Source organism: Esox lucius, chromosome 7 (assembly GCF_011004845.1).
Source record: "Esox lucius isolate fEsoLuc1 chromosome 7, fEsoLuc1.pri, whole genome shotgun sequence".
Lineage (NCBI taxonomy): Eukaryota > Metazoa > Chordata > Actinopteri > Esociformes > Esocidae > Esox > Esox lucius.
The window spans coordinates 13218268-13245264 of record NC_047575.1 but is presented as its reverse complement, the minus strand read 5'-3'; the positions used below and the strand labels follow the sequence as shown (position 1 = coordinate 13245264).

Sequence of the window (26997 nt, the reverse complement as noted above, 5' to 3'; positions counted from 1 at the left end):
TGATATAATTGTATAATTACATAGAGATGGAGTCGGACTGGCAACCCACCCCCCTGCCCGTATGGGCGAGCAGAACCAGACACAGAAAACCATTCATGTGAAGACACTGGGCACTACAGAATTCATTGGAGAAATAGCTAGAACGTCTTTTCCTCTCAGAGCCTTTCCTTTCATAAAACACACCAGTCATTTAAAACAGAAGAACTAACTGTCCTTATCATCAGTGTCCATGTCCTGCTGCATGAAAATGCGAACATCCACTGGGTGTCTTCAGCGTGTGACTTTGTGTTGACATTTCTACTTGGTCTGGTGAGAGGTGTATTCTAGTGTTATGCTGGCCAGGACCAGACTACACACACGTGTCAAAATGCAGACAAAGCACAGCACTGATTCTACAATGCGTAAAGGAAGAACATCTGCACCAAAGTGCCCAGAGAGGGAGAGAGACAGAGAGAAATCGAAAACACCTATTTCTACATAATGAGCGTTCAAGTATTAAAAAAAGTATACTTCAAATCTTGAAATGATTCTAGGTTACTTTACACCTCTTAAACCAGGCCTAAATTGTCGCTAGGCCTGGGGAATATCTACAGTATTATTTTGTGGGGGAAAGGGGTGGGAAAAACATTTTTTCTCAGTAACATCTCAAAACACATTAACCCAATCAAATTCATTCCTTGTGAGGGGCTCACGATAATAACGCCTTCAGTTAATGTTGTCAGATGGAGAAGTTTCCCGTGCAGATATGCAGGCAAAAATGTGCTTGGGCGGGTCGATTAACACAGTGTCTCCCAACCTTTTTCAGTTACTGTACCCCCAAAATGTTTTTGCACTGCTTTCAGTATCCCTGAAGTACCCCCTCATGTTCATTTCACTAGTAAGTCTATGGTGTCATGAGTGTTTTCAAGTACCCCCTGTGGAGAGGCCAAGTACCCCAGGGGTCCTAGTACCCCTGGTTGGGAACCACTGGATTAACAGATAAAGTTGTATAGAAGAAATAGCATTTGTGCAGATTTTTTGTGGAATCCGTGGGTAATTGCGCAGTGTACTCTCAATAAAATCTGGCAAACCTGCCTTCAGTGCAACAGTAGGTAGCTAAGGTGAGATAGCAGCAAAATCACCAAAATAAAAACTCAAAATGTATGTAGTGTTTGAGGTGACCCATATCAGTCTTTGAGAAACAAACAACCTTTACCTAGGTAAATCGTCATTTTTGTGACCAGAATACACACTCACTTTAGACGATATAATAGGACCGGCTACACTGAATTATGGGTTTTCTAAAGCAGTATTTGGCTCCTGTCGCAATCTTCTGCTATAATATAAAATTAGTGTGGATGAGGTAGAAAGAATTTGCGGTTTTGTGAAGGAAAAAGCTCATTCTGAACTCCGAACAATAAGAGGTGGCGGAGCAGTCTCAACCCCCCGATGTACCAAAATATTTTTTCTCGTCCTCCATCTCGTTTTGACTTGCGTATCAATTATTGAAATCTGAGGAGAAACCACTAGTATCATTGACTTCACCACTTTCAATTTCAATAAATCGCAGACTGTTGGCCATGTTTGATGAATAAAACTTTCACCTTAGCCTGCACTTTAGCCTGCACTTTCACCTTATCCCTTTTTCAGAACAGCATTTTGGCAGAGAAGTTGTAAAGGCTTTATTGACATGATGTTACGAATAGAGCACAGTTCTCCCGAAACAGAACTCAGAATTTTCCTTCATTTCTGATATGTTGCAACATAGTTTGTTACTAACCAGAAAATGAACCAGGCAAGCCTAGTTCAGCCAGCCCGCAATTAAAAATGATAAATGTTGTTCCCTAACGGGATTCAAACCTCTAACGTGAGAGGCTGTGTCTTTAACCAGTACGCCACGAAGCTAAACATTTGCTGAGTGTCGGTATATCATCACGCCAAATTTGATTGTTTCGCTAGACATCATTAAGCATTGTTTTAAATAGACAAACATTTCGTATTAAGTTTACTTCCACCACAAAAAGCATCTATGAACTGTATGGCTTTTGCCACTGGCTGTTTTAACAACTTATTAGCCAATTATAGGTTTACTAGTATCTAACTTACTACTTGTTATAGTCATGATGAAAGACAAGAGAATCATGGAAACCTGTACTCTTTTACTGCCCAAGTGCATGGTTTTGATAAAAGCCTATATTACCCCAAAAAGCATGCACGGACACGTACTTCAGATATCCACCCGAAATAGGCATAATTATTGCATAACCGTAAACAGTTTTAGTTTAGGCTTACTATAACGTAGCTGCTGAAGGTAGCCAGCAAAGTTTTTGTAAAACCGGATCCAAAAAGCAAGCACAGATGTGTTCTTCAAAAATCAACAAGAAATAGTCTCAATATAACTGTAAACAGTTTAATTTCAGGCTTACTATAAGGTAGCTGTTGAAGGTTGTAGCCAGTGAAGTCTGAGTCCACCCTGAACAAATCCTAACGCATAATTTGTTTTGATTGTGATGAGATTGGAATGCGGGATCTATTATTTGCAGAATCGCTTCTCTAACCTCTACGCTATTTAACCAGTCGGTCGGTCAGTTAGTCAGACAGACAATCGGTAAGTAAGAGACATTTGCTCTTGGCCGGCTCTGCTTACACAGTCCGGCAGAAACTTTCAGGCAATGGGTTCGATCTAGTTCGATGGTAATTGTGAAACCGCGCTAAATCCGCCTTCAACAAGCTTGTGAGTGGAGATTTTTTGAAAACTAACATCCAATAGAAATCTTGTGGATGAAAGTCAGTGGCAACATTTTTTAATAGGTACGTTTCCAGACCTCCAAGGAGGCCAGACGAGATTGGAGGTGTGGCCTTGCGAGACTACACCCAAAATATTAATTTGACAGGAAGGAAGGAAAGTAAAATGATAAGTTTTCATCCTGACCTACAACATGGCTTAAGAGAGGAGGGTAGAGTGATTGTGTGAGTGTGCGTGTGTGTGTGTGCACACGCACAATGGAAGAAAGAAAGAGAATAGGAGAGCATGAGATTTCAACATTCTGCATATGGACGTGGACTCTCTTCCCAAGGCTGGAGCCCCAGGACTAAATTGGGGCAGATCCCCTGGATTAAACTGGGCTTTTAATTTCAGCAAGAAAAATCAATAACACTTCCTAGCTTTTCTACTTTGGCTCTCTTCAGTGGGCTCTGTAGTTTGTGTTCTGACGTGCAGAATCAGGACCATGGACAGGGACAACTTTGACGCTGTGCCCATCTGATGCTCTACGATTGTCTACAGATGTACTGTGAAAGCACTTAGCAGAACAGAATTGCATGTTTGCCCGGATGCTGGACCGTTAATGTTGGCTAGATTTCAGTTGTGAAGACCCCTTTAATACAACACATCCCTTGAAGAGGAATGAGACCCTGACGTGTCACCCTGAGACCCTGATGGTTTGCTTCTAACAAAGCCTCATATTGCAGACGCTTGTTGTAAGTTAGGTGCCTGTTAGCTCAGCGATGGTTAATGTGTTCCCCTTCAATGCGTAGTTGGTGACAAGTAGTTTGTGGTTAAGTGAGCCATGTGAAAAGAAGCAGAACGGCTCGACGAGATGTGCTTCCAAGGACACCTTTTGATCTTCCGCTTATTGAAACCTGATAGGATTCACCTTGAAGAGGCTAAGCCAGAGGTGTGAATGGGAATTCATGAAATTCATAGGAATTAACAGAAAGGATCCATAACTGTGTAGTTGAATTCATTGGGGAGCCAAAGGAAGTACTGCGCACACTGACTGTGTTTTGCAGTGTTAAGCTGCTCTGGTCTAAGGACTGGTGGGATATGTTCGTACATTATGTTGCCTGATTGGGGTCCATGTAGAAGGAGCAGAAATGCACAGCACAGTAGAAAATGACTTTGGGATTTGATAAAGGTCTCTTTGCACACAAAACAGAACACATTGACCTATTCCTTTTAACAATATGTAAGACTGGAATAACATCTTGAAGAAATTTAACACAATGTGGCAAAACACAGAATGAGGTTAAATATCTCTGACTGAATAACACAAACGCTCCTTCGACATATGAAATAGCTCTGTGTTGTGGGTGGAGCTTGGTTGTGTGGTTTTGCCATTTCTGGAGCCTACCGCACAAAACATACCCTTTTTTGAATTTTGACTACAAAGATCATAGCCCGAGGAGCACTGCCAGCTCATAGAAGCAATATGGTTTTCTGTTGATTTTCAATGCAATTCTAGTTAACCAGCTTCTGTCTCTCCCTGCTGGTTTTCTTCATAAGTTCTAATTGGCTATTGCTGAACACGGTTCTCAGAATCTCACACTCACACTATGAGAACTGTGTAGTTTTTGTGCCGATAAAAAGAAAGATAGGTTTGAAAATATTAACACATTTCAGATGGCTCAAAGAAGACATCTGTAACCATGAGACTGCCTCTCTGACCTGTTCAAATGAAACAGGCATCAGTGACAACTGCATGCCCAGAGAAAGAAATAACATGCAGATTTTTTTCTCTGATCTCAAAAGCTAAATCCGGGCCAAAACCGTACAGTGTTCACAGGGCATAAGCTGACTATCAGCACAAGTGGGGAGGCGCATTAACCTTTTGTCACCAAACTTTCTGCTTGAAATGGGTGCGACAAAACACTGACCCCAAACCAGCCCTAAGTATGTGAGGCCACAGATCATTACCAAGACTTCGGCACCTTTCAGAGTTTAAAGGGGAGTTGTCAGTAAATCCATGTGCAGCATTTTTGATGTAATATTGATCCTGTAAAAGAAGGGTGATGAACTAAACGGTTTTCTACGCAACATGATTTTTTCCTATCCACATGTCTAAAATGCAAACGTATTTAAACTGCCCTGAGAGGCATCCTTGAACTCAGGCATTATCCTGCCGAGTCAAACCGGGACTCAGAGAAAGACAGCAGTTCCGCTACTACCAACCAATTTAATTACAGGATTGCAGAAGCAGACAAACTATTAGAGGAACGCACCTGTGGTCAAAGTTCAAGCCCCTAACCAAATCTTGAGTTAAATAACAGCCATGATATAGAACTAGAGTCAATCCCGCTCAATGAGGACATTGGTCATGGACAAAATGCTAAAAACAGGCCCACATAACATCAATAGGCATGTTGTTAATACCTGCATCATATGAGAGAAATATTTTCAGTGTCATAGCAAATTGACTAATAAACTAATACATAAAAAGAATACTCTAATATACTATTTACTGAAGTAGTTATATCATTATGATGGATTTTTGTCTGGCATGTTTCAGAAGATAATTTACCTGTCACATCCATTAAATAGGTATCATTATATAAAACAAACGATGCTACTTATTAGTACAGATAATAGGAGCTACTGCCCTCAAAAGAGCACAGGAGTTACATTAGCATGGATTTATTCAGTCTGACATATGTTATCTTTCACAGTAAGTCCTTAAATAACAAGAGCTGAAACATACGATGGGTACTTTATGCAGTCCAACACAAAAGAGCGCATTTACAATCCGATAGCACTTAATTTACACCAGAAATACTAAAAATGCAGAAATACAAATGGTGACGCATTAAAACAAAAAGCAAAAACCGTCTCAGCATTAAAATATTTTCTTCCAACATAATTTCCAATGCCAAGCCCCTACAAGTGAGGACAGAACTGCAACTGGATTCCCTTAACATGTGGTGAGTAAAAATAGAAGCACTAAGGCAACATAAGATTATTCAAGGAAAGAGAGAAGGCATCCACAGGATTACATACTATATGGTCTAAACACCTGAAGTCTCAACCCCCTTTTTTCATCCTCCATAATCTAGTATCATTAAGGGAATTGACATCATGTAAGCAGCACGATATTCACACCCATACATTGCACTATAATATAAAAACAATACAGAGTTTTCTTCTGACACCAGTGGTCATGCATATTTTATCCAGGGAAAGGGGTCATAGTAACAGCATTTCATATAAATATAATGTAATATATTATTATTAATATATATATTTGCTCTGGTGGAAAATAGTACTTTTGATGAGCAATTTCCATGTACAATGTTGTTGTGGAGATCAGGTATACCCAAATTATATCTTAATAAGACAGGTAAGTAGTCCAGAAGACCTGTAGCATGAATCAACAATTGGACACAATGATGTGCCTGACGTCCCACAACCATATGTTGTAGTACACATCTCAAAAGACTCCAAGTACAGTCAAAGCCATTGACTTAGGATATGGCAAATTAGTTAATTGCTCACATTACTAATAATAAAACTTTGGCTAAACTATTCTATAGACGCTTGATTATTTAAAACTCTGTAGAGAGAATATTATTATTACTCACCTGAACAGCGCTGCTGCCAGCAGGGAGTGAGAAACTGGTGATCTTAACAGATCATCACCCCTAGCTCTTGGAAATGGCAGGCGACAAACAGGTTTTCTTCCTATTTGGTAGGTCGAAGAAAAACCAATTATAGAATATATTTGAGTAAAAAATAAATAAATACACAAACATTTCCATTCATAATTACGTTTCATTATATAGATATTGTTAAATGTACACAGAAAGACCTTCTGAAGTTGACTATATCCAATCTTATTGATACCCTCCCACTGAGAATCAAGTATTTTTTAGTTTATTTGTTAAACTACCATACTTAAGAAGTATCTGGTTTGCAGAATGATGATGAAAAGTAAAAGGTAACGCATAATCCTGTTTGATCAGCGTCGGTCAGTCCAACGAATACCTTTAATACTCACTGGCTCCCCAATATCAGCTGCCTGCTGTTCGTCGACTCCTCCGCGTTCAATGTGGCAACACTCAGTGTATGTCACTTCCAAAGAACACATCAATGGTGCTCCGATGTTGATGCGCCGGATCTTGGAGACGTTGTTGTGCTTGTCTCTGCGCTTCTTCACGAATAGGATTCACAGGAACGTTTTGTGGCGAACTTGGATTGGCCTTTTATTCATACTAAATAATCCAGAATCTATGTTGACATTTTTCAAAAATCCAAAGTCTCAGTAGTCTCTGTTAACAGTAAATGAGCGGTTAATGAAGAATGATTTAGTTTAATTATTGACACATTGCTAGAACGTCCTCGCTACTCTTGCATCGGCCATTTCTTCTTCAGAAGAACAAACTGCTTTTTTCTATACTAACTCAATCAAAGAACGAAGAGATTCAGCAGAATGTTTAAAAATGATCATAGTAGGTTGCAGTAGGATAACATAACTACGACAGGGATGCACATGGGTGGCGGCGCGAATGATTGATGGAGACGGACTAAAAACACGCAAACCCGACGCTCAAATCAGCATCAGTAGCATAGAAGCAAAAGCGATGAGAATGGAGTGAAAGGGATGGTAAAGGCTATGTAGTCATCGGTATTAATGCGAATATAGCCCTTTCCTATTGTGTCTATCGGTGGACATGGTTTGACACAATGCAGAAACAGGGCGCGAGAAAGAACAGCGGTTTCTAGCAGCGCGGACTGCAGAGCGAGGGGAGGGGACGTTTGGAAACAGCTCTAAACGCACGGCTAGTCCTCACTCTTGCCTGCGCATGGACGGCTGACAGAAATAACTGTAATTTTCTTATTTTATTTGATACACACCGAGTTTACAGTACCATAGATTTGCTTTCGGGTAAATAATGGCAAAAAAAAAAAAAAATTGGGAGATGTTTTACCACCTTAAAAAACAAAATGTGACCAAATAACCTTTTGTTGGAAACCTTGTCCAAGACATTCTGACGAGTTATGTTCTCCTGGCCAGCGCAACGGATAGTAGAATTTTATACATCATCTCTCTGGTGGATTTGGAGTGATGAACTGCCCAGAGATTGGCCTTCTGTGCCTAATGCCCGTGGTTGCATAATTTAACATCAAAAGACACTTGGTCCCACATAATTCTGGATAGGTATTTAAACTGAGTTTACAGAGACAGCATCCTCAAAGCATAAACAAGCTACTAAACAATGGATAAAAACAGTCAATGTAATATCAAGTAATCATGTTTTCTTTATTTTATATTTCATGGAAAATCCCATTTGCTTACTTGCTGGCAGCTACAGATTTAGCAACTGAGGCATCTGCACTAAAGTACTGAAGCAATGTATACTCTTAGAAAAAGGTTATTCAGCTGTCCCCAAAGGAGACCCAACTCTTTTTGATTCCAGAGTGTGCCTTTTGAGGTCCTATGTGGAACTTTGTACAGTTATGTGAAAAATAAGTACAGCCCATGAGAAGTGTCACATCCTGGCTGTGCCCCTAGCCATCTCTGCGCTGGGCTCGGGGCATAGCCAGGACAGGACAGGAGGTGGCCTTTAGCCACCTCTACTCCTTTTTTTGGTTTCCCCAATTGGAGGCAGGTGTTAGTTATTGCCTCCAATTGGGGACCCTATTTAAGTTTAGTTTGTAGGCCCCAAGGCGTGGTTCATTTTGGTTTTGTTTATCCTGTGTAAGGAATACCCACGTCACTGGTTGCTGCCTTTTGTTTTGTTGGAGTCCTTCTTTCTTTATTTTGTATTAAACATGGATTACCTTACCTACCTCTACTCTGCCCCTGTGTCCTCTTCATCCCACGACCGTGACAGAATCACACACCAAAAGAAATACAGCCAGGATGTGACAAGAAGTAGTATTTTTATTTAATTTTACATAATTGGACATATGGATGTAATCTTCACTTCAACACTCTTGTCAGTAAAAGTTAATTTAACAAATAATCTTTGAAAGATTATACTTTGCAATAATTTATTATTTAAAAAAACAACAGAAATGCCATTTTATAGTGCCCATATACCCATATCTTCAATAGCTGATGTGGGCCACTTTGGATGAAACTTTGCCTGCTTTTTTATACAGTACTGCTTCAACTGTGTCATGTTCGAGGGTTGTGCAGCGTGCACAGAACACTTAAAGTTCCCAACAACATTTTGATAGGACTGAGATCTGGTCTTTGACTCAGCCATTCAATAACCCTCAATTTCTTCTATTTGAGACATTCTGTTGTTGCTTTCTTTGTCTGTTTTGGATAATTGTTCTATTGCAAGATCTATGTTTGGCTCAGATTTAACTTTTTGACAGATGGCCTCACATCCTCTTCAAGAATGATATGGTACAATATGGAATTAATGGTCGACACACTTATGGCCAGGCTCTGAGACAGCAAAGCAGCCCCAAACCATAATGCTACCACTTCCATGCTTTATGGTTATTATCTAGTTCTTCTGATAAAAGTGTTTAGTTTTCACCCGACATCTGGCATTGTAGCCAAACAACTCCACTTTAAACTCATCTCTCCAGAGCACATTGTTCCAATACTTATGTTTTTTACCCAGGTGTTGTCTGACAAACGTTTTGCAAGCAGAGCCTTCTTCCTTCCTGACATGCAGGTCAAGTTTGTGTATTTTCTCTTTCTGACAGTTGAGTTATGCATTTTGAAAATGATTGTGGCAAGAGAGGCCTGTAGATCCTTTCATTTAACCATGGGGTTATTAGAGTATTCTATGAGCATATTTCGGTCAGCCCTTTGCCTTCATTTAGTATGATGACTTGTTCTATGTAGATTCCCAGTGGGCTGGAATTGTCTCGATTTGTCAGTCAATGATAATTCATCACACAGTGGAATGATGTTCTTTGAATTGTTAGGAAATTGCTTTTTAACCCCTCCTAGACTCATGTGTATCAATAAGCTTTCTTCTGAGGGCCTCAGATGAGCCTTTTGATATTGGCATGATGTTACCCCACCCATAGGGTTAAGACCAAACCAGACCAAGATTCTAATCTTTATGGAAGGCTGGACCCTCTTAAATGACTCTCTAATGATTTTAAGTCATTAGAGAAGAATACAATGTTGTGCATCTGAACTTTATGTGATGGTAAGGGAAATTAAGGAAAGGAAATTGTTTGGATTATTTTCTTTGCATAAATGTTTTTGAAGTAGATTTTTTATGATTTGTTAAATTGAGTAACCTTTATCAATGCATGTGATTGGATTTTAACTCAGATATCAGTGTCCAAATATGTAAAAAGACAACTTCACAAGGAGTGTAATTGATTTTTCAGAGGACTCTCGGTCCATGTGGAAAGGGTTCTACATGAAATCCAAAATGTTTCTACCTAAAACCTATGTGTTTCTACCTCAAACCAAAAATGTATAACCAGGAAACTAAGGGGTTCCGCGAAAACACCCAAAAGGTTTAGAAATAAAGGTGTCACAGTTAGGGTAAAAGTTAGGTATTTAAGCAATTAGGACAATATACCACAAACCCCCAAGATGCATTATTACTATTATAAACAGCTACTGACAGATTTAGAGCATTAAAGGGTTATATGATGGGTGTCTTGTAAAGGAACTTTGTGACAACTGCTGGTGTAAAAAAGGCTATATAAATTGGCTATATAAATTTGATTGATTGATTGATGTGATGTATAGTTTTATATACCACAACAATTAATGAAACAGCATTCAGGATTCAAAGCATCTGGTTTATATTAACCCATATACAATATCAAATCAAAACCAAATCAAATGTAGCACTGGGACTAGGAAAAACTCATTAAGAGGGGCTGAAATTTAGGAAGAAACCTAGAGAGGAAGCAGGCTCGGAGGGGTGACCAGTCCTCTTCTGATGAACATTTTAAGAGTACAAGTTGTAATAATTAATAAGTGCATGTGGGATGAGTCCAGAGTCTATAAAACCTAATCCAGGTCAAAAGCATGAACAGATGGACAAGGACAGGGGTAACCGTGGGGGGGGGGGGGGGGGGGGGGGGGGCGGTCAGTAGACTGGCAGCTAGAATAATCAGATATCTGAGATCTGCAACACAGCCAGGAGGAATTTGTTTTATTTGTTTATTTTATTTTTTTTATGTTTTCCTTTATAAAATGTTGTCCTAGGTGTCATACAAATAAATACAAATCGCAACAGGGGACAGTTTATACTGGGAGTGAGGGAGGTGCGTATGTGTGCATGAATAGGCATGTCCATGTGTGTGAGTGTGTGTATGATGAGTGTTCTGTGATTATTGTATGAAATGTTGTGAGTCGTTGTACTGTGTTATAGATAGAGAGAGAGTGGGTATGAGGTTTTGAGTATGTTGGATTAGGTGAGGCTCACCAAAAGGAAGGGAGAGAGAAAACCCCCTCCCCGCCCCCTCTATCCCAGGCTACAGTTGTTTTCCAGCTGACAGACCAGCCCATCTACACATCCCACCATCCCTGTAATATGCGTGCCTTGTAACGTCTAGGTGCTTTAAGAGAGGTGCGGAGCAGAGGGGAGAACTTATTCAGGTCTCCCCTCAAGCGCCCTTCCTAAGGATTTACATTCTGTGCCTCCTCTAATATGTGATGCATTAAAAGAGGTGGGGCGCGACTGCGTAGGGCCTCTTCAGGCCCTCCACAGAACGCCCCACCTGGCCCTATTCCTATTTGATTTGGTTGTTGTTTTTTTCTGCCCCCCCCCCCCCTCCTCTCCCAGGAGAACTTTGGACAGTGGAAGGGACTAGTCTTTAGAGCCTGGTACTCGGGAGGTGCAGACCAAAACCTCATGTCCCCCTATGTTTGAATGGAGCAGGAGACAAGAAATATTCAGAGAGTGCATTCCTTAGGTTTACAAGGATTTACAGTGGAGAAGGAGAACTGATCCTACTCCCCTCGGCACAACAGTACAGCAACGTAAAACCACAGGGCTGAGACGGGGGTCCAGTGACACTGTGGCTCAATACTACATCTTGTCAATGAGACCAGGCTGTGCTCAATATATAACATACTTGTGTTATTTATAATGTATTTCAAATGTATGTGTACAGTACTGTATCTGTGTGTGGTAATAGTGTCTCTTTCATCAAGCACAAGGTCACCCTTCTAAAACATAAGTACCTTCTCTATTATTGCATTGATTTGTTAGCTAAAGTAAAACACTCTAAACAACAAAACCCTACACATCCACCAAGCCAATAACCTGGCATTCCAAAGATGTTTGCTGGAATTCATTATTCCTAAATTGTGAAGGTTGTTGTGATTGGACAATAAATAGCAAGCTACAGTCAAATAATTTAAAGCACTTTGATGTGTAAGTGTTTCCTGCCATCTAGGGGCTATAAAACAAAATTACAAATATATTCTAAGATAGCCTGACTGAGATAAATATAAAGTATTTTTACAATTATTGGCTCAACATTTCATCAATGTCTTGGCGCCTAATTGGTGGCAGTTGAAAAAAAGTCAATAGAAGTGCTAACGTGTGAAAATATAGTCCCAGCTGTTAATTGGATGTTTTTAAATTTTTTCTCTCTATAGTCTATCCACAAGAAACTCATTTACAATGTGAACACAAATATAAAAAATATGAATACATTTCACAAAAAAGCACCAACATTACCCTACTACCACATAGTACATTCATTTTATTATTCAATTAACAGATGATGTGGCTAATAAAAAAATTACAGGTATAATAATAAAATTGCAGGTATATTTGCAACCCTAAATTGAATGAAATTACTGAAGTGGAGAAACAACCAGTGATATATGTTTATTGGTGCTTTTGAAGGAAAGAAATTGATGACGTCCATTATTTGAACATGGCCATTAAAATTGTTAGAGGTGATACCTCAGAAAGTTTTTCTATATTAAATGTTTAATATTCAAGTATTTTGCAACATAATTTGGCTTTCCTAACGTCATTTATTGTGCATGTATGGCCTTTAGTGTGATGTGACCACAACGGCATTACCTCTAATTAGGACCAAAAACGCCCAAGCAACGGGCGCAGGGATGGACGAAATGGTAAACAAGTAACTTGACTGAAAGGTTGCACACAACCCTTTCGCAACAGTGACGTTTAGACAAGATAGCCACTCGAAAACCACATAGCAGGGAACGCCTATTGGCTCGTTCTGATTGCCAGTGTCAGCCTATTGGGTGAAGAAAATAGGTACTACTGTAGTTAACTGTACAGAGGCATAGTGAGGGACGACGGAAGACAACAACAACATGAAAGGAGACCACATGTCATATTTGAATACGTTTCGGTAAGAATTCGTAAGAACTCGTCGAAATAACATTTTGCGAAGATAATCATAAAGCTAGTTATACACGATTTTTTTTTAAACATTTGAGTAAAAATAATTACACGACTAAGCTAGCTAGTTGTACAGTAGCTAACGTTGGTCGTTAATGTATTTCTGAAGTACTCCACTGTGCTATCTCAGTGTTTGTTTTAATATTGGGTGTGTCACTAGCAATGCGAGAAAATCATCAACTTCTGGTTCTTGAAACATTTTACATTGAAAAGAGAGAATACAGAAACGTCATATTACCTCTAGTTCAACACTGACAGGAGAACAAGAGGAAAACCAACATAGAATAAGACAATAACCCGCTATAGTCATCATCAGGACTCAAAATCCGTAATTACCTTGGCTTGGGTAAATTCAAATCTATGGTAAGTTAACAAAAATGTATTTAAGTTAAAATAAATGTTTTATTCATTTTGTCACTCTCCCTGTGATGAGTGTTTCCTAACAATATGTAATGCCTTTGGTCAGTGTTTATTAAGGATGGATGTTTTTTCTCTTCAGGCTTTTAAAATGGATCACACTCAGGATTGTGTGGGTGACATTCCAGAAAACATAAACGAAAAATATGATTTGGACCACTTAGGAACTACACATTACCCAGAATTTCAGTTCTGTAATACCTCCACTAATACAAGCAATAGAACACTACCAGGTGAGAATTATAACCCTCAAATCTCTTAAGCCTGGATATTAAATTGCATATTAAAATGCAATAATCTCTGTATGCTGATTTAAATACAGCTAACAATCTCTCAATTACCATACAATCTTTACGACTCATTCACACAGGTGTACGCGTCCGGCTCTACTCGGAATCCCAGGTGTGTTCCCAGGTTGGCAGACAGGACAACACAGAGTTTCAGGTTGCAATGACTCCTACGGAGGAGAGTGGGGGCGATGCAGCACCGTTCCGGGGCCGGTCACAGTCTGCTCCCCCTGCGCTGTGGGCTGCAAAAAAATATGGCTGCCAGCTGAGGAGGATGAGTGATGAATTTGACACCTGGCTTGACAAAGGGGTAAGATGTTATACTGTAGGTGACAGAGGGGTGTCCAATTGAAAGAGTGGGGACAAAAACACTGTTGTTCCCATATACTATACAGTGGATACGGAAAGTATTCAGACCCCTTTACATTTTTCACTCTTTGTTTCATTGCAGCCATTTGCTAAAATCAAAAAAGTTATTTTTATTTCTCAATAATGTACACTCCGCACCCATCTTGACAAAAAACGATTAAAAAAGAAAAACTGAAATATCACATGGTCATAAGTATTCAGACTCTTGGCTCAGTATTGAGTAGAAGCACCCTTTTGAGCTAGTACAGCCATGAGTCTTCTTGGGAATGGTGCAACACGTTTTTCACACCTGGATTTGGGGATCCTTTGCCATTCTTCCTTGCAGATCCTCTCCAGTTCCGTCAGGTTGGATGGTGAACATTGGTGGACAGCCATTTTCAGGTCCCTCCAGAGATGCTCAATTGGGTTTAGGTCAGGGCTCTGGCTGGGCCAGTCAAGAATGGTCACAGAGTTGTTCCAAAGCCACTCATTTGTTATTTTAGCTGTGTGCTTAGGGTCATTGTCTTGTTGGAAGGTGAACCTTCGGCCCAGTCTGAGGTCCTTAGCACTCTGGATGAGGTTTTCTTCCAGGATATCTCTGTACTTGGCCGCATTCATCTTTCCTTCAATTGCAACCAGTCGTCCTGTCCCTGCAGCTGAAAAACACCCCCATAGCATGATGCTGCCACCACCATGTTTCACTGTTGGGTTTGTATTGGGCAGGTGATGAGCAGTGCCTGGTTTTCTCCACACACACCGCTTAGAATTAACGCCAAAGTTCAATCTTGGTCTCATCAGGCCAGAGAATCTTATTTCTCATAGTCTGGGAGTCCTTCATGTGTTTTTTGGCAAACTCTATGCGGGCATTCATATATCTTGCACTGAGGAGAGGCTTCCGTCAGGCCACTATGCCATAAAGCCCCGACTGGTGGAGGACTGCAGTGATAGTTGACTTTGTGGAACTTTGTTCCATCTCCCTACTGCATCTCTGGAGCTCAGCCTCAGTGATCTTTGGGTTCTTCTTTACCTCTTTCACCAAGGCTCTTCTCCCACGATTGCCCAGTTTGGCTGGACGGCAAGGTCTAGGAAGAGTTCTGGTCGTCCCAAACTTCTTCCATTTAAGGATAATGGAGGCCACTGTGCTCTTAGGAACCTTGAGTGCTGCAGAAATTCTTTTGTAACCTTGGCCAGATCTGTGCCTTGCCACAATTCGGTCTCTGAGCTCCTTGGGCAGTTCCTTCAACCTCATGATTCGCATTTTCTCTGACATGCACTGTGAGCTGTAAGGTCTTATATAGACAGGTGTGTGCCTTTCCTAATCAAGTCCATTCAGTTTAATTAAACACAGCAGGACTCCAATGAAGGAGTAGAACCATCTCAAGGGGGATCAGAAGAAATGGACAGCATGTGAGTTAAATATGAGTGTCACAGCAAAGGGTTTGAATACTTATGACCATGAGAAATTTCAGTTTTTCTTTTTTAATACATTTGCAAAAGATTCAAAACTTCTGTTTTTTTTAATGTCAAGATGGGGTGCTGAGTGTACATTAATGAGAAATAAAAAGAACTTTTTTGATTTTAGCAAATGGCTGCAATGAAACAAAGAGTGAAAAATGTAAAGGGGTCTGAATACTTTCCATACCCACTGTATATGTAATAGTGTGGGGACAAAAACACTTGTTCCCATATACAGTGGGGAGAACAAGTATTTGATACACTGCCGATTTTGCAGGTTTTCCCACCTACAAAGCATGTAGAAGTCTGTAATTTTTATCATAGGTACTCTTCAAATGTGAGTGACGGAATCTAAAACAAAAATTCAGGAAATCACATTGTATGATTTTTATATAAATCCATTTGCATTTTAGTATTTGATACATCAGAAAAGCAGAACTTCATATTTGGTACAGAAAACTTTGTTTGCAGTTAGAGATCATATGTTTTGTGTAGTTCTTGACCATGTTTGCACACACTGCAGCAGGGATTTTGGCCCACTCCTCCATAAACACCTTCTCCAGATCCTTCAGGGTTCGGGGCTGTCGCTGGGCAATACAGACTTTCAGCTCCCAGGACCTTGAGATACTTCTTACTGAGCCACTCCTTAGTTGCCCTGGCTGTGTGTTTCGGGTCGTTGTCATGCTGGAAGACCCAGCCACAACCAATCTTCAATGCTCTTACTTAGGGAAGGAGGTTGTTGGCCAATATCTCGCAATACATGGCCTCATCCATCCTCCCCTCAATACGGTGCAGTCGTCCTGTCCCCTGTGCACAAAAGCATCCCCAAAGAATGATGTTTCCACCTCCATGCTTCACGGTTGGGACTGTGGTCTCATCAGACCACATGTCCTTCTCCCATTCCTCCTCTGGATCATCCAGATGGTCACTGGCAAACTTCAGACGGGCCTGGACATGCGCTGGCTAGAGCAGGGGGACCTTGCGTGCGCTTCAGGATTTTAATCCATGACGGCATATTGTGTTACTAATGGTTTTCTTTGAGACTGTGGTCCCAGCTCTCTTCGGGTCATTGACCAGGTCCTGCCGTGTAGTTCTGGACTGATCCCTCACCTTCCTCATGATCATTGATGCCCCACGAGGTAAGATATTGCATGGAGCCCCAGACCGAGGGAGATTCACCGTCATCTTGAACTTCTTCAATTTTCTAATAATTGCGCCAACAGTTGTTGTCTTCTCACCAAGCTGCTTGCCTATTGTCCTGTAGCCCATCCCAGCCTTGTGCAGGTCTACAATTTTATCCCTGATGTCCTTACACAGCTCTCTGGTCTTGGCCATTGTGGAGAGGTTGGAGTCTGTTTGATTGAGTGTGTGGACAGGTGTCTTTTATACAGGTAACAAGTTCAAACAGTTGCAGTTAATACAGGTAATGAGTGGAGAACAGTTTTTCTTTAAGAAGCCCTCCTAACAGGCTGTGAAAGATTGAATTCTTACTAGTTGGCAGGTGATCAAATACTTATATCATGCAATAAAATGCTAATTATTATTTTTTAAATCATACAATATGATTTTCTGGATCACAGTTGAAGTGTACCTATCATAAAAATTACAGACCTCTACATGCTTTGTAAGTAGGAAAACCTTCAAAATCGGCAGTATATCAAATACTTGTTCTCTGTACTATACATGTGTTTGAAATAGAATGATCAGTGGTCACAGGAATGGTTCCACAAGTCTGGCATAGTGCATATACTGTTGGGCAGAACATGCCAGAATATACCAAACGTCTTTGTAAAAAAGAATCTGAGTTGATCGTCCTATTAATTTCCTTTCCTAGGAGCCCAAGAGAGGAATTATCCCAGGAAGAGCAAAGCAGGTCTACAGAGGATGGTTCTCGTTCCTCTGGAGTCCAAAGGAAGCTGAAGGCAGGGACTGAGGAACTAACGGTGCCTTCATAACGTTTTCATAACAATAACAACTGGACCACAGCTGAAATACTCAGTTCTTATATGCATACATCTGTGTCTCAATGGAGAAAATCAGCAATTCAAATCTGTTGTTGTACAATCAAATAACATATTATGCAAAAATTAATTGCATATTAGAAATATGTTGCAATAGTTAAAGTTATTCAGGGCATAATAGATGCAATTTTGAAGAAACGCCTTGATAAAATGTGACAATCTCTTGTGCCAATTACATATTTATAACATATTTAGTGTAACAAATATTTGCAGTGACATGTCAATTGTTCTACTGTATGAAATGTTTTTACATCTGTAAATAGGGATTTCAGAACATAATCCTTTTTTTTCAAATTCACAAACTATTATATTATACTTTAATGATTCCACAAAGACAAACCTGTGACAGAACAACTGATTTGTGATGACTTATAATAGAAAAACATGCTATTATACTGATTTAGTTTTTGATTTCTGTGGTTAGATTATAACCTGAAATGGCAAAGATGCTAGCCTACTAAATGCCTTTGCCTGCAGATTTTGACAAGGCATAAGCACACAACTAAGTAAGAACAGAATGAGTAGATATTTTATAGTTTTAAAAGCACTTATTCAAGTCAGAGTATTGCCAAAAATGTATGTCTTCATATATTTCAATTATCTTCAAACATAATTTGATTGGTACACTTAATTAAATACTTTACATTTTGTGTGTTTTTGTTAGAAACTGTCTTTAATTTATTGTGAATCTTTTTTACAAATTTATTTTGTGCATACAGGTATTTCTTCACTTTAGTTTTACGTATTTACAATCCAGGCCATATGCGGCCTTCTTTTCCTGCTTTGCATTGCAAATTTTCTGAATACTGTTAAGCTTTTGGTTAATGAAATGAGAGTGTTTGGGCAATCTGTTGTATAACTATGAGAGTGCACTGCCATCATGTGTAACTGCTCTTCTACTTGAAACTTAGTGTCAGAAAATGTTGATGTATCTTTTTAATTAAAACAACTGTATATTTAAAAATAAACGTTATTTAACAACTGAAATATTTAAGCATTGCTTATTGAAACTTAACAATTGTCCTTTGCACATCTTTTTTTAAGGTAATTGTAATAAACATGTTAACATATAATAGGTTAGAGCTACAGTATGTATAGGTAATCTAACCTATTGGCACAACATTTTTCAAAACTTAAGGACCTATGAACCATCCATAATAGGTTAAATATAACATCTCATTAGGTGTTGTTTATAATAAAAAATGTAACGTGACACAATGTTCTAAGATCTATCAAGTGCATTTATATCATTGTGGTGCTTTTTTTCTTTTTAGACCACACTCAGATCTCTCTTGCAGAATCTTGTTCCACTGTCCATGTAAGACTTTTTTTGGCTAACTCAAACACAGGCTTACTCTCTCAGGCTGTGAAGACCATGGTAACTCAACCACACCTTGCTGAGTAGCCCACCTCAAGAGCACCTGGACCGCACTTCTGCTATGCCCCTCCGCCATAACTTCTGGTTCAGACAACAGAGCAGCCTTCCCCAGGGAGGAATACGCCTGGAAGCAGACACTTAAGTCCCTGCAAAAATGACCCACACCTAGCTTTGTGCCGGTTTGGGATGGAACTCCATAATGTAAATAAATAAATGAATCGTAGCTCAAATCTCCAACCAAATACCAACAGAAACCAAAAACAGTCCGCAGAGTAGTGGAAAACAATATTCTGGACAGGTGAGACAAAAATGTTTGTTTGTGTTCAACTTAAAATAAATTACCACTTGTCTTTAAAAAAATATTTTGTGTTATCAGTATACATGTAGCACAGCAGGGTTCATCATGCATATCTCCAGCAGATGTCAAGTGCCTTGGAAAGTAGAGATACCGAGGTAAATGTGGTTTTATATTTGATATTCAGAGTTTGCTCAATTCTCCAGAAAATCGTACAAAGACAACAGTGACATATATATAGCTCTGGAAAGAATTGAGACCACTGCAAATTCAGTTTCTGTGGTTTTACTATTCATTTCAGACCACAAATAATGCAAATAAAACAAATTCATATTCATTTTTCAACAACAAAATACTAATGCTTTAACTTACGAAGAGTTCAGAAATCAATATTTGGTGGAATAACCCTGAATTTTTATCACAGCTTTCATGCATCTTGGCATGCTCTCCACCAATCTGTCACATTGCTGTTGGGTGACTTTATGCTACTCCTGGCACAAAAATTCAAGTAGCTTGGCTTTGTTTGATGGCTTGTGACCATCCATCTTCCTCTTGATCAAATTCCAGAGGTTTTCAATGGGGTTCAGTTCTGGAGATTGGGCTGGCCATGACAGGTTCTTGATTTGGTGGTCCTCCATCCACACCTTGATTGACCTGGCTGTGTGGCATGGAGCATTGTCCTCCTGGAGTCCCTCAGAGTCGGGGAACATTGTCAGAGCAGAAGGAAGCAGGTGTTCTTCCAGGATATCCTTGTACTTGGCTTGATTCATGCGTCCTTCACAAAGACAAATCTGCTTGATGCCAGCCTTGCTGAAGCATCCCCAGATCATCACCGAGCCCCCACCAAATTTCACAGTGGTTGTGAGACACTGTGGCTTGTAGGCCTCTCCAGGTCTCTGTTTAACCATTAGACGACAAGGTGTTGGGCAAAGCTAAAAATATGACTTGTCAGAGAAGGTGACCTTACTCCATTCCTCTACGGTCCAATCCTTATGGTCTCTTGCAAACTTCCGTCCTGGCTCTTTGCTTCTCATTGATGAAGGGCTTTTTTCTAGCTTTGCACAACTTCAGTTTCAAACTGTCTTCGCCATGCATTTCACCCCAGCTGCGGTTTGCCATCCTTTTTGTAGGCCACTTGACATTGGAATGAGTTGACGGTGATCTCAGTGGTCATTGTGATGGCTAGATGACTGAGTCACAGCATCTCCAAAACTACAGCCTTGTGGGGTGTTCCCGGTCTGCAATGGTCTGTACCTATCAAAAGTGATCCAAGGAAGGACAAGCGGTGAACCAGCGACAGGGTCATTTGCGGCCAAGGTTCATTGATGCACGTGGGGAGCGAAGGCTGGCCTGTGTGGTATCGATCCAACAGATAAGCTACTGTAGCTAAAATTTCTGAAAAAATGGAGTCCATGCCTCGAACAGGTCAGGGCTGTTTTGGCGGCAAAACGGGGACCTACAAAAATGTCGGCAGGTGGTCATAATGTTATGGCTGATCGGTGTATACAGGTCCGGAAAAAATGAAGAGACCACTGCACCTTTTTTTTCCTTTCCAAAAAAGTTGAAAAGGAAAGTTTTGAGTGAGGAACAGAAGCATTCAATTTGCAGTGGTCTCTTAATTTTAACCCTTCTGTTCCTCACTTAAAACATTCCTTTTCGACTTTTTTGGAAAGAAAAGTAAAAGATGCAGTGGTCTTTTAATTTTTTCTGAAGCTGTATATTTATAAAAAATTGGGTGAAGTTAGAGAGCAAAAGGTACACACCTTTTGATTTTATAGAAAATGTAACTTTTCCTTTAGCAGAGCCAAAAATATTAGATTTTATAGAAAATTTTACTTTTCCTTTAGCAGAGCCAAAAAGTTGCAATACGTTATCAAATGTCGCTTCATTATGTTAGGGACCGTCATGATCAGATCAGATTTGATTCAACTTTGTCATTGTACAAGTATAAGTACAGCATAACGAAATGCAGTTTGCTTCTAACCAGAAGTGCAAATAGAAGAGGAAATGCATTACATATGGCAATTTTAAATGTGCCATGGAAGCAAATTAGAGGAGGGCAGAAAATGTACAAGTATAATGTATGTGCAGGTGGGATAAATAGTTGTGCGGGTACAAATGGCAATTCTCAAAAAACAATGGCATTCTGAATTTGCAATTGAGGCAAACTGAAGGAGTAGGGACAGCATGTGCAACTGAAATGCAGGGATAGCATCAATGAGGTTCCCAAGTTCGACGTGTATGTTACAATTGTAAATACAAGCACAGTGGCAGTTCTAAATGTGCAATGAAGGCAATTTTAAGGTGCAAGTGGACATGTGTAAATGAAATACAGGAATAGCAGCAATGACACGTACCTTTAGACAACCGAACACTTCCTTATTAAACATTGCAAGTCAGTGACAGAGTCCAGTAGTACAAATGGTAGGTATGGTTAGTGAGGGGTCACTGAGTAGATGGAAAGAAACTACTCAGTGACCTGCTGGTGTTAGAATGGATAGACCTGTCCCGCCTGCCTGATGGGAGGAGGAAAAACAGTTTGTGGTATGGAAGTACAATACCGCTGATTGAATATGACGAAAAATATATTTTATTTGGTGTCAACCTATTAATACCTTCCCCTCCAAAGGAAAAGCATACCTACAGACACTTTTGTGTTATTAAACAAACCTAGCGTTTAATACCACTTGTATTTTGGTCACTGACCGTTGGTCATGGATAATGAGAAGAATAATATTCTGGTAAAATCACAAACTTGAAAATCACAAATCTAAGGTGTTTACTCTAGACAAGGAAGGTTGGTCACCAAAATACAATTGTTTTTAGAGGCACATGTCATCAGTCCCGGGCCAGTGGGTCGGGTACAGGTGAATGTATACTCCCAGCCCCTCCACGAGCACATCCCTCTGACACATGGGCCCATGTCTGCTGGCCCTTGCCTAAGATTTAGTGACGAGGAAGTCAGCTTTGGTCAGTTTTTTTGGGGGCATTAGGTCCATAAGAGGACAGCCCAAGTCGGCGTCAGTGCCGCACACTGCAGAAGGCGCGACATCCTGATATAAGACCAGCGTGAACACCGGTCAATACACGGGTACTTTTAACTTAACATGCAGTTTATTTATTCCGAAAACTATAGGCATCAGATCCACTGTAGGATGACATCGCCACTAAAGGCTACTTAAAAACCTGGAATAATTGTGGTTTGTATATCCATGTAAACATTCTGAATGTATTTGGTTAAACAATTGCTATTGGGGCGAAAAAACAGGTAAATAAACATTTCACTGAAATAATAAATACTGGGTAAATGTTATAGTCTGCAAATACGCCCTGAATCCATTGTTCCTGGTGGATAACTCGATCTAAAAACAAGGTTGTAGTCGAAACAGCCCATCCGAGCAAATCTGTAACGGTTCTTTAGACCATTGTAACGGCGTCATTAAAACATTCATATCGTTGACAGTCACCCCCCCCCCCCCTTCATTTTGAAGTACAGTACTTGCCAGGCGGACGCTGAGCCGATCGATCTCTTTACCTAGAAGGCTATACAAGAACACTAGTAGCATCTTTCCTACAGTAAGTGCTTCCATCCCGTGGGTTTGCGTGCCAGTCACAAGACGAACTTGGGAAGGATTCGAAGTCAAAACAGGGCTTCCTTAGTCGCTCCCTACTTCCTACTATTTCTGATTTACATGGACAAGATATAAATATTTCAGGACTTCGTTTCCTTCATTACGGGATAGGATTCTATCATCCATACACATACCTTCAGATAAAGCAATGCAAACCCACCCGTTGAATATAAGTAATACAATGTACCATACTTGAATGCCATTTTACAAACCATGCTCACACATCCACACCAACACACACAATGACAGGCCATGCTAATAAATCCATACCAAAACATGGTTATGACAAGCCATCCATACCAACACACACGATTATGACAAATGTAATTCCCAATGCTTTATATAATTTATTGTCAGGTTACAAAATATGGCATGTTTCAACTTTCCAAATTGGCAGCTGTTAGAATTCCCTCGAACAATGATACATGGACAAATCGTTATGATGTAATACTCACAAACCCTTACATATATATCAGGGACTGTAAACTGATATACTTTTTGAGCTAGAAGAGGATGAGTAGATGTGGAAACCTGCAGGGGTGAAAGAGGACAGTATAAAAACATCTGATTCTCCTTCCATATGCTTGAAAAGGAATAGCATTGAGGAAATCATCACTTCCCAGGTTCCTTTGTCCTCATTCTCACTTATTAAGTTCTTCAAGACCAGGGACATTTGACAAAGTTAGCTATGTAAAATACTTACTTTAAAGGCTCCTGTGACATGACTGAAAATGTGAGAAACAGTGGGTTTGAACTGGAGAAGTGCAACATGGAGAATTTACAATGTTACACACCATCAAAAGTAAAACATATAGAATTGTTAGAGACTATGCTGCAAGTTCTGTGCACTTATACATTCAAATTCAATACCTTGTTTTTCCACTTACCTTATCAAATGGGTGTGCACAGAATATCTTACATACAAAAAACATTCAACTGCAGATCTGTTTTGAAAGGAAGTGACTCAGCTAAAGGGAGAGGCGATGTGTCACATCTTACACAGAGTTCACTTACTTTATTCCCTTTGTGGGTACGTTTGTGAAGAGTTATGTAAAATGAGAGATTCTGCATGGCCCAGACACCCAGATTCTAATACATTTTAACATGAACACAATTTACATTGTAATGAACTAGGAATGAGGAAAAATTTTCACTGGAGTCAAAAATAATTTAAAGAACAAGGTAACTGTCAATCATACATTAGAGCACAAATTATTCCACTACCAGTTTGTAAAAATAGTCAAGTCAAAATTAAATAAAAAAAATTGCCGGATCAGGGAGGTCGACATTTTATTTAAGTGGCTAAATAACAACAGCGGCTGATCAAGACATTCTTTATGTATTTCCTCTAATCATAACAAGTCAAATTTGTCAACGTTTAAACAACCGTAATAAGGAACTCGGGAAGACAAAAATAAACAGTCAATCAAAATAGCTCACGGTTTGTTCTGGCAAGATGCATTAGAATTCAGCATTTTATTTTTAGCAAAATGCTGAGAAGAGTACAATCAGTAAAGCCTATAGGCGTAGACGTCTCTTATCTTGGATTATATCCACGTTATACAAAACCAAAAAGGATTTGTAGTGGACACCGAATGAAGAGTTAATATGCACATTGTGAAATACTAATAGAGACTCTGAAGGTGCAACAATTTTTTGGTGGTTATTTTATTTAGTCGGTCAAGTCAATGTAACGGTCATATCAGATTTGGTTTTGGAGGCGCTGATGCTAGGACGCTGTGTTGACCGTAGCAAGGCCTTCAGTTGAGATGAGCTTGGTCAGCTGTTGTGTTTGCTTAGTAGGTCAGCCAGTTTGAACACAACAAACAACCCAACCTTTGAATTGGGGTGAATAACAAGGACCTGAGTGATATGGGATATTTTTAAAGGACTTAGAAAACATTTAACCCTTCTGACAGAAAAATAACTGTCTTAAATGGAAGATTTTCGGAACTGGTGAAAAAAATACATTTGATTAAATCCGATAACCACTGATTATTCTCAATATCCCATAAAACATCAAAAACATACACAGCTACATACACAACTAAGTGCCATCAGCTCAATTTCGAGCTAACTACATGAAACATAATTCCTATACTACACCAATAAATACTACACTCAAAAGTTCAAAATAAAATATTAACATTCAGTGACACTGGTCTACCACACCCAGTCTACAAATTTGTAAACAATGCAACATTAAACCTGCAGATTATTCATTATAAACAAAAATGAATCAAAATCAAAAGCGAGCTGATTGACTTCAATAAGTAAGTTTCAATGTACAGTATTGTTCCTATTACCCGTTTCTCTATATAATACAATTGCACCCACTTAAAAAAACCTAAATGCACACTCATACGCTGCTTCTTCGCCTACATTTAAATAGTAAAACATGCCCTTAGTAGCCTCTAACAAAACCATTCGAGTAATTCTCCTCAAAGTAATCATCTTTATCAAAGCCCGAGCCCAGAGCATATCCCAAAGAAGAAGGAGGGCTGCCACCATCAAAATCACCACTTTGAGGATAGCCGGCAGAAGAAGGTGGAGGCAACAGATTGCGCTGGCTAGCCAGGGGACTTCGTTCCCGGTAATAACGTGAAGGAACCTGGGGAGTAAGCGACTGCTGGGGAAGTGGGGGGGGCAGCAGTTCATAAGGACCCCGTTCATAATAACTCCTCTCATATAGGTCATGCTCATAGTAAGCCCTGGGGGGGGGCGGAGGAAGGGGGGGGCGGGGAAGGCGGCCACAGGGTGGGTAGTAGTCCCCATGTGGAGCTCGAGGGGGGAGGTAGTGGTGTGGGTAAGGTGAGTAGTGGTGATATGAGAGAGGGTAGTCATCCCTTCTGCCATTTCTGGCTTGATTGTTGCGGGAGATGGATACAATTATCTTTTGGCCCTCCAGTTTGGAGTGGTTTAACTTGGAAATGGCCTCATTTGCATCTTTTTCTCGTTGCATGTGCACAAAGGCGAAGTTCTTCACAATGTCACACTCAACCACCTTACCAAATGGCTGGAAGAGCTCTCTTATCTTGGCAGCTGTGGTACCCTCAGGAACATTCCCAACGTAGATTTTTGTGGCATTGCGGACCTTTGTAGTTGCAAATTCCACAGTGATGCGCGCACCATTAAGCTCATACTTATGGAGTTCTGCCACTGCCTTCTGGGCCTCCTCCTCTTCATTCATGTGCACAAAGCCATAGTTTTTCAGAATGTCACAATCTGACACCTGACCATATTTCTCAAATAGGGTACGCAGTTCTGGCTCAGTGGTTGATGAGTTCACATTCCCAACAAATATCTTCACCATTTTAGTAAACTAACAAGACAGCCTTGACTTAGTTGTAGTCCAGAAAGGGGTGTACCGAATGTGCAGGAGGATTCCTAGAAGATACTTCGAACATTAAACCGCTGAGACCAGCTTCTGCAGTCGCTAAAACCAAAAACAAGAGAAGTTAGAAACCTTAATTGGAATCGTTAGGGTACATAGGATTTCTGGGGTTCTCGGGCAGTCTCTTAGGAGCGCAAGTAACTAGTTTGTTACTGTAAGTGAAAGCTTTACTTCCTAACTCCTGTAGCAGCGTTCCCTAGATATTGTAGGAAGTTGAAATTACCAAGGGCTGACGAAACACATTAGCTAGTAGATGCAGGCCACCTAACTAGAACTATAATTGTACTTTAATGTACAACTAGGCTGTAGCCAACTAGTTAATAGACAAGCGACCGCTAGCGTTAGCGAGTTAACAAACGTTAGCGACATCAGTTGTTACCTGTCTGCACTAGCAAGTTAACAGCATAGTCAGTTGTTACGTATCTAACGTTGGCTAACTTTGCAAGCTAACTAATATGATGTACAAAATAATTCGTTTCTCAACAAATTAGGTTGAATCTCACCTTGCCAGTTAGGTTGCGTTGCTAGGTATCTTCTTTGTCAATCCAACCCTACCTTAACTTGAACAAATGGTGAGAAGACAGACAGAAATCCAACAAGCTAACTAGATAGCCACATAAGCTAACTAGCTAACGGAAGTTAAATTTCATGTGCGGCTGCGTATTAGATTAAAATGGCTTCTTTTCCGTA

General features: G+C 40.0%; 3 protein-coding genes across 7 annotated transcripts in view; 1 reads left to right on the top strand and 2 right to left on the bottom strand.

The window, feature by feature from the left end:
• The window catches only part of slc8a4a (solute carrier family 8 member 4a), a 44113-nt gene extending 36652 nt beyond the window's left edge, over positions 1-7461 (bottom strand). The window contains exons 1-2 of one of the 2 annotated variants that reach the window (XM_029120696.2): positions 6737-7461; positions 6334-6433 (exon numbers count right to left, since the gene is read on the bottom strand). The gene's annotated coding sequence lies outside the window, so the exon portion shown is untranslated. The remainder of the gene's footprint in view (positions 1-6333; positions 6434-6736) is intronic. The other variant, XM_029120697.2, reaches the window with a different exon arrangement.
• Positions 7462-12859: 5398 nt separating this feature from the next.
• bada (BCL2 associated agonist of cell death a) lies at positions 12860-18584 on the top strand. Of its 3 annotated transcripts, none has more exons than XM_029120774.2 (5): positions 12860-13030; positions 13339-13443; positions 13580-13730; positions 13868-14094; positions 17422-18584. In XM_029120774.2, exons 2-5 carry the CDS (start codon positions 13441-13443, stop codon positions 17518-17520), a joined length of 480 nt encoding a protein of 159 aa, XP_028976607.1. In that variant the 5' UTR covers positions 12860-13030; positions 13339-13440; the 3' UTR covers positions 17521-18584. The 3 variants fall into 3 exon arrangements, with proteins under 3 accessions (XP_028976607.1, XP_028976608.1, XP_028976609.1); XM_029120775.2 differs by having other exon boundaries at positions 13325-13443; XM_029120776.2 differs by having other exon boundaries at positions 13241-13443.
• Positions 18585-23230: 4646 nt separating this feature from the next.
• Positions 23231-26997, bottom strand: zgc:77262 (RRM1_2_CoAA_like domain-containing protein). 2 transcript variants are annotated; one of them, XR_002196920.3, is made up of 3 exons: positions 26811-26997; positions 23617-26349; positions 23232-23444 (listed from the first exon to the last, which is right to left on the bottom strand). XR_002196920.3 is itself a non-coding variant. In XM_013134342.4 (2 exons), the coding sequence occupies exon 2, from the start codon at positions 26224-26226 to the stop codon at positions 25318-25320; it is 909 nt and encodes a 302-aa protein (XP_012989796.2). In that variant the 5' UTR covers positions 26227-26349; positions 26811-26997; the 3' UTR covers positions 23231-25317. The 2 variants fall into 2 exon arrangements, 1 of the variants encoding a protein (XP_012989796.2); XM_013134342.4 differs by having other exon boundaries at positions 23231-26349.